Source organism: Numida meleagris, chromosome 22 (assembly GCF_002078875.1).
Source record: "Numida meleagris isolate 19003 breed g44 Domestic line chromosome 22, NumMel1.0, whole genome shotgun sequence".
In the NCBI taxonomy this organism is placed as follows: Eukaryota; Metazoa; Chordata; class Aves; order Galliformes; family Numididae; genus Numida; species Numida meleagris.
The window spans coordinates 3,832,207-3,839,954 of NC_034430.1; the positions used below are offsets into that span (position 1 = coordinate 3,832,207).

Consider the following 7,748-nt stretch of genomic DNA (forward strand, 5'->3'; position numbering starts at 1 on the left):
GCACAGAGAGGCTGCAGCGGCCCGGCGGTGTGATCTCTGCACAGATCTCCTCTCTGGTAAACACTCCCAAACAGCCCAGCTTAAGCACTTGACAGTGTTTATAAAGCAGCTCGCAGCAAACAGGCTGGGAAGTGCAGAACAAGTTGGTGTTTACACAAGCGCCTAATTATTTATTTGAAAATCCCCTGGATGATGCCGTGGGCTGTAACGACAAGCACATGGGCAGCGCTGTGCTCTTGCCCCAGCAGTTCTCAGGGGATCTGCAGGAGGAATACAGTGAAAAGTTCAAAGCCATCAGGGCAGGCGGATGCCAGCTGTGCCATGTGGTGCTGCGTGCCCTCCCAGCAGTGTTGGTGTGCTGGAAGCAGAGCTGCCCCAAAGCTCCTGCTCAACTCAGCATCAAGCTGTGCTGCTGCAAGAGCTTCCAGCACATGGCTCACATCTTCCTCCAGCATGTTCCCCGCTACTGCTGCTGTGAGAAGCACTGAAGTGCTTTTCTGCCATTTGCGTGGTCGCTCGTGGGCTCTCGGTGCTGATGATGGGGGGCAGAAAACACCTTCCTGGGCACAGGGCTTGCTCCCAGCTGGAGGACTCCCATGGTTTCTCTGGCCGCGGGGTCCATGTGTGCTGTGGGATGGAGGGTGACCCCCCCCAGCATGGCTGAGCAGTGGGGTCCCGCACCCCTTCCCAATGCCACAGGCTGCAGGCGGGCATTGTTCCAGCCCCATCGCCACTGCCCATGTGGGGCATTGGTGACTGCACAGTTATTATATGGGGATTAAAACCATTTTCTATTTCCACTGACCTCACAGAGTGAATGCTGTCACCTTTATTCCCACACAATGGCAGCAGTTGGTGGGGCTGTGGTTTGCCAGCTGCATACAGAGGAGCACGGCCTCATCGTGCTGGGTCAGAGCTTTCTGTTCAGCCTGGAAGTCATGCTTCCTCCACTCCTGATGCATACAAAGCCACCCTCATGGCCTTTCCCCAGAGAATAGCACAGTGCTGCTCCCCCAGCAGTCTGCAAACATCCCTTGCACTCCTTGGGTTGGGTCTGGCATCACTGCAACAGCAACAGCTCAGCGTCCCACAGCCCTCTGCATTGGGCTTTTCTTTCTCCCAGATTTTAAGCAGAGGAACATGCTGCCTGTCCTCCTGGAATTGTACATCTCATTGCTCTGAGCATGTCTGCTGGCTGATCCAGAGCCGTGGTGGTGCTGCTCAAAGGGGAGCTCAGGGAGTTGCAGTCACTCTTGGAGCAGAACTGCGGTGTTTCCGCAGGTCCAGGACAATCCTGGCCTGTCCCCAAACTCGGGGACAAGTCCCCAAGCTCTGCAGGGTCACTCCATGCCCAGCTCCACCCCCAGCCCCCAGAGGTGCCCACCTGATGGGAAACATCCTGCGCTCCTGGCAGCCCGCAGCAACCATCTGCTGAGGAGCACTGGCACTACAATAAACACGTTACAGCTACAACCATGTGCAGCATCAGCAGATGGCACGACTGCATTAGGCATTTCCCTGGGAAAGCCATGTGCTGTCATTTAGCCGAGCAATGACTTGCAGGTGGGGCTGGAGAGGGATTCCCCCCACGCAGTGCTCCCCCGGTTCTGCTCCATGTCTCAGTGCAGTGCTGACCTGATTCGCTCTGTATGGGAATGATGGAGACCAGTGTTTGTCATCCAGCGGAGTTAATCCCTTCTCCTCTTCCTTTCCAGCTCCTGCGCGTGCACTTGGAAACTCCGAGCAGCTAACGCTGACTGCCCAACCCCCCAATGGGACTGGACCCGAGCTCCTGCACTCCATATGGGGCTGAAGGTAGAGCCATGTTACCTGCTACCTAAGGTCTCTGCTGCTGCGGTGGTAGCTGGTGGATATGGTCCTGCACCAGGCGTCGCACACAGACTCTCAGCTCTGAGCCAGCCCAGGAGGTTTTAGCGGCCGCAGAGACACCCGGCCGTGGGACGGACTCCGATCACCCTGCGCTACAGGGCTGCGGCGCTGGAGAGTTACTATGCAGCTTGGACTGTTTGTGGTGGTGGTTTTTCTAAGCTCGATGGATCTAACAGGCGGCAGCAAAGTGGTGAAGGGCAAGAGGCAAAGGCGAAGTATGTATGAGACATTTCTCTTCTCTCCTTCTCCTGATGCTGGGCAGATTGGGAATGCTTGCTCGTGCAAACGGTGAATGTCTGCCTGTGCAGAATGGGAATGTTTGTCCAATTAGACCAGGAATATGTATCCATGCGTGGGGTTGGGCACAGCCTCTTGGAGTCTGTCGAGGTCTGGGTCCTGCCCTTGTCCCAGGCTCCTGCCCGCTGCAGTCCCTCTTCCCGTGGTTGTCCCCATCCAGCTGCAACCCGAGGTGCATGGGAAGTGCGGGTTTTAATTACCAGGACGGGCTTTGAGCAGCCCCACCCAGGGACTCGACCGGCTCCAAAGACACAAGAGCGGCCCCATGGGTTTCCCTTCCTTTATGCAAGCTCGTTTTAGAACTGGTTTACATTAAAACTGATTTAAATTAAATTATATAAAAATGATTTTATGTTAAAACTGACTGCTGGAGCTCCGTGAGAACAGGGAAAGCTGGATGTCATGGCTAATGCTATTAAGCACAGCTCCCAGCGAGTCTCAGCTCATCCATTTGCCACAGAGGCAGACCTCAGCCCCATGGGGCTTGAGCCCCAAACGCAGCAGGGAGGTCGCAGCCAGACATGGAGCATCCTCCTGGCATTGGGGCACCACAAGACCCCGGGTGAGGGGTCCCCCTACTTTCTGCTTCCTCTTCTGAGCTGCCTCTGCACCCTGCAGGCGTGCTTGGACTGGTTATAGGGTGAGGACAGGCAGCAGGGAATGTGCAGGACCCCAGGTCTGCAGGAGGGAGAGGAAAGCTCTCCCACTGCTCAGTCGGGCATGGGAATGCTCTGGTGCTCCACTCTTGTTTTTGAAGTGTAGTAAACACAGCACTTAAAAGAATACATTTTAACATACACAGTCTTTCTATAAACAAGGACACTGCTTGCATAATAAACTAATAAAAAGAACCTGCATTCTAGCCTGCAAAGAATGCTATTGGTTTCAAAACAAGCAGCATTTTATATGATAATTAAAAGCAGAAAACTCTCAAGACAGGGGATTGAGAATTTTTCTTGGACTAAACTTAGGAGCTGAGAACACATCTCTATTTTGGGTGCAGAGAAATCTCCTGCACTGCCAGATAGAGCGAGCGTCAGAGGGGTCCTGGTGAAACAGAGCTGGGACTCAGCCCGGTGCGAAGTACGAGGCAGGCTTCTATGCAGACGTTTTCCCTCTGCTTCCACATGGCTCTGGCCCCTGCTTGTCCCAGAGGTGCCTGGGGTGGCACCGATGTCTGGCCTCTGGTTGGGTGACGTCCTGCTTGAATGCTGCTTGCGACTGGTGACTGCTTTTGGGCCCTGGTCCTGGTGGTGCTGGAGCTGCAGGCAGAGCAGGGGGAGCAAGGCATCCCCCAGGCAAAGCCATGCACAGGGACGGGGCTGATGAATTACTGAGCTGGGTTTGATTTGTTCTCTCTGGGCAGCAATTGTGTCAGGACATGAACTCATACTTTGCATCAAATATTTATGGCAGCTTTCCTCAGAGGGAGATTTGTCTCCAGGAAGCCGCTGGCTGCCCTCCAAAGAGGCTCTTGCCAATCTCACCACTGCCTCTCTCCTGCTCTTGCAGTTAGCACTGAGCTGAGCCAGGGCTGTGCCAGGGGCTGTGACCTGTGCTCCGAGTTCAACGGGTGCCTGCGATGTTCCCCCAAGCTCTTCATCCTTCTGGAGAGGAACGATATCCGGCAAATTGGGATCTGCCTCCCATCCTGTCCACTGGGATACTTCGGCCTTCGCAATACAGACATGAACAAGTGCATCAGTGAGTATCAGCTCTGAGATCCTCCGTGGGTGCCTGCCCATGCCGTGGGCAGGGGGTAGCAGTGAACAGATCATCCACGACAGCAAAGTGTGTCAGCAGCAGAGTGTGCTGGGCTGGGCTGGGCTGCCCCACCACAGCACACTGCCCCACACAGGTGCAGCAATGTGGCATCCTGCAGGAGAGGGATGCTGACAGTCCTCATCTTTGGGAGGGAGCAGGAGGAGCAGCGTTTGCACAAGTACCTGCTCTTCGCTCTGCCCATTCGAATAACGAAGCATCTCTCTCAGTGGGATCCTCAGCACAGCTCTGTCTCATTTGGCCAGAGCACCAGAAAGAAGCTGGGTGTGGAAAAATGCAATCACTTCCCTGGCAGTTCCTTACAAACCACCTCACTGCCAGGTTTCCACCCAGCTCACTTTCTTTGCAGCACATGCCGGAGCTGCAGCCGGAGCAGCTGACGCTGGGCTTTATTCTTTGCACTTTCCCACTTTGGCAGACCGATGCTCGAGCTGAACATGAGCCCAAACCTTTTCCACCCTGCCTGACTTCCACCTGGCAGCTGCTGCAGCATAGTGGCTCTGTCCTGCAGCAGGGAGCAGCTTGAAGGAAACCAGTGTCTGTGCAAGCTGCATGACCAGGGCTGGCAGGGAACTCAGAGACTCTCCCTGGAGCCAGGAGCAAACTGTGGGGAGCAGTCTGGAGCTCCCTGAGCCTTTGGTGCTCAGCAATGCCCCTGCCCACACCTGCTCCCTGCCCACCCAAACCGCCTGCATGGCAGCAGCTTCAGCCTTGGCACACACACACAGTGTGAATCACAGCTCCTGTGTGCTGCTCTGCTCGCCAGGCTGCCAGTGGTTTTGTTCACGTCAGGCTTCACGATGGCTTTGTGTTTTTGTTTCCCCCAGAATGCAAAATCGAGAACTGTGAGTCCTGTTTCAGCCGAAACTTTTGCACAAAATGTAAGGAAGGTTTGTATTTGCACAAAGGGAGATGTTACGTCACGTGCCCCGAAGGCTACTCTGCTGCCAACGGCACCATGGAGTGCAGCAGTCCTGGTAAGCAATGCTCAGGCACTGAGCTTTCAACACATTTATTTCTACACATTGGTTTAGGTGATCAAACCAACCCTTTGGGGATGCCGTTGTGTTGGTGTCTAATGGGAAATGGTTCAGGCAGCCCTGCATCCAGCCCTTGGCAGAGCAAAGCCTGCTGGGCACAGCATGGGTGGGCACTGTAGAGTTCATACAAATTGCTTCCAGGGGGCACACACTGCTCTGTCTCCGGTGGGAGAGGGGTGGGAGGGCTCCTGGAGGTACAGCAGAGAGATGAGAGATACCTCTGGTCTCTCTTGTTATCTGGCAGCACAATGTGAAATGAGTGAGTGGGGGCCCTGGGGGCCCTGCTCCAAGAAGAGGAAGCTGTGTGGCTTCAAGAAGGGGAATGAGGACCGAACACGGCGGATCCTGCAGGCTCCCTCTGGGGATGTGTCCCTGTGCCCCCCCACCACGGAGGTGCGCAGATGCACTGTGCAGAAGAGCCAGTGCCCCGAAGGTGAGTACAGAGCATTGCCTCACTTCTCCCCAGCACCTCTTCATGTAGCAGTGTTTAGCCTAGTGGTCCAGCACTGTAAATGTACATCCCATCACCTCTCTATGGCATAGGTGCTTTGTGTTAGGGCACAGAGCTTCCCGAGGGATCCCAGTGGGATGGAGCATCTGGGCAGCCCCTTGGCCCCATGGCTTGTTGCCTGCCCTGCAGGATGTGGGTACTTTAGCAAACAAGGCAGCTGAGCAATCTCCGTGTGCTGCAGCAATGGGAGTTGTCGTCTGCTTCATGGGAGTGCTGAGGTCTGTGCTTTCCCCGGGAAATGCAGTGTCAATAGGATGAATCGTGGCTTGGTCATCTTATGGGATGCACAGGATTGAGGCTGGGTTGGCTGCTTGGAGGGGAACCAGTTCTGAGCGGTGAGTAAGAGCAGGGAGGGTTGAGCCCCACCTGGCTGCGAGCGATGCAGACAGCAGCGTGACAGCAAAAGGGCTCGGGCAGCAGCGGGGAAATGCAAGCGTCAGGAGTCCTGCTGGAAACTGCAAAGACAGATCCAGGCTTGATCCTCCTCTGCTGCCCTTTGCTTTGCTGCAGGGAAAAGGAAGAAAAAGGATGAGCAAGGAAAGCAAGATAATACAAACGGGAACAGAAATCAGAAAGACACCAAAGATGCAAAGTCTGGCACCAAGAAGAGGAAGAGCAAACAGAGAGGGGCTGTGGCCCCCACCACATCCGCCAGCCCTGCCCAATAGCTGCCCCTTTACGTCACCTGAAGGCAAGACTTCATTGCTGCTATGTATATGAAAGCTTTATTGAACCAGAGCACTGCTACACAACATTACACATGTCAGAAAGACAGACCTATACTCCTAGACTAGACCTGACAGAAGCCACATCCACAATACTTAAGGAGGCGGTACCCCCGGCGCCACGGATGGCATCCCTCGGGGCGGTGGGACACTGCGGGACCAGAGGTGAGGATGAACCAAGGACGGGGGCATGGGGCCTCGGGACACTTGTCTCATGCCCAGCCAGCCACGGGGACGGGATTTCTGCTCTTCCAGACCAGGGAACTGGACTCACGCAAAGGCAGTGTCCTCTTTCTCTTCCCCCCACCCTTAATTGTGTGTTTTAAGCTGTATGACTTTATCATTGAGAATAATACATGTTAAACGTTTGTGGTAAAGAGGTCAGTGGTATCTGCCCTGAATCTGCTTCAAGGAGTTATTTCAAATTAAAAGCAAAGCAAAACAAAACAAAACTAAACAAAACAAAAAAAATTAAAAAAGAAAAAAAAAAAAGAAACAAGACGACAACCAGCTTCCTGAGTGTGTGGTTCATGCCTTGGCCCCTATGGAGGCTGGTGTCCCACAGGACAGAGACTCACTTGTGGAAGGGAAACTGACAAAAGCTTTAGGAAAATCCCAGCAAACGCTGCCGGCTGCATGGCAGCCAGAGCTCAGCCCGCTGCCCGCACAGGACCGCGCTGCTCCCCGAGGAAGTCCCCACTCAAGAACCCTGCTTGAGACAACGAGAGCTGATAGCAAGCTGCAGGCTGATGAAATGCTGTGACTTTGCTCATAGTCACTGCTACCAGGCTCTGCTCCTGGCCAGGGACAGGCTTGTCCGTTTGTCCCACCACCACCCAAACGCGCGGCAGGAGGGAATGAAGGTGGGAGGGGGGAGGCACAGCTCGGGCTCTGCAAAGTAAATGTTTAAGTTTGATAGAAACCACCGGTCTCCATGTCACCAATGGGAAGATCTTGGCCTCAGCACAAATGCTCCTGCTCTGCAAGAATTGGTGCTGGGCAGAGGAACCAGGAGGACGGTGCTCGGTGGGGACCTGGCTGCAGCGGGTGTACAATTCTCGCTGCCCTCCTCTGCGTGGGGAGCTTCGCCCTTGACCGTGTCACACCGTGGCACGTTGCTCCATTTCCCTTGTATTTTAAAACATTGCTTCCTCAGTATAAATATTGACACTTAATTCCTCCAGAGTTCAGCAAAACCCCTTTGGTTCCGAGGGATGGAGCCAGGGAGGTGCCACGGTCCCCAGCGATGTGCTGGAGCTCCTGGCTCCCTGGGAAGGCAAGGGGCAGGGAAGAGCTCACCCCAGAGCTAAACCTGACAAACCCAAGACCTACTGCCCCTGTTTTGCACCACCTCTGCCTCATGCAGAGGTGGATGCCTCCCCGCTGGGTCCTAGTGTGTTGGCTTAGCTCAGAACGTGGGAGCTGCATACTTGTTCCAGCTCCAGGGCTGTACCAAGCTCTCCGTGACTGCTCCGCTGGCAGCAAAACCTTTCAGCCCATCAT

General features: G+C 54.7%; 1 protein-coding gene across 3 annotated transcripts in view; it reads left to right on the forward strand.

Annotated features, from left to right (window-relative positions):
• RSPO1 (R-spondin 1) overlaps nt 1–6,712 on the forward strand; it is a 13,142-nt gene extending 6,430 nt beyond the window's left edge. For all 3 annotated transcript variants that reach the window (XM_021375671.1, XM_021375670.1, XM_021375672.1), the window contains 5 exons: nt 1,716–2,105; nt 3,700–3,891; nt 4,797–4,946; nt 5,254–5,442; nt 6,031–6,712. In XM_021375671.1, coding sequence (XP_021231346.1) covers nt 2,012–2,105; nt 3,700–3,891; nt 4,797–4,946; nt 5,254–5,442; nt 6,031–6,188 — 783 coding nt within the window. In that variant the 5' untranslated portion in view covers nt 1,716–2,011 and the 3' untranslated portion in view covers nt 6,189–6,712. The remainder of the gene's footprint in view (nt 1–1,715; nt 2,106–3,699; nt 3,892–4,796; nt 4,947–5,253; nt 5,443–6,030) is intronic.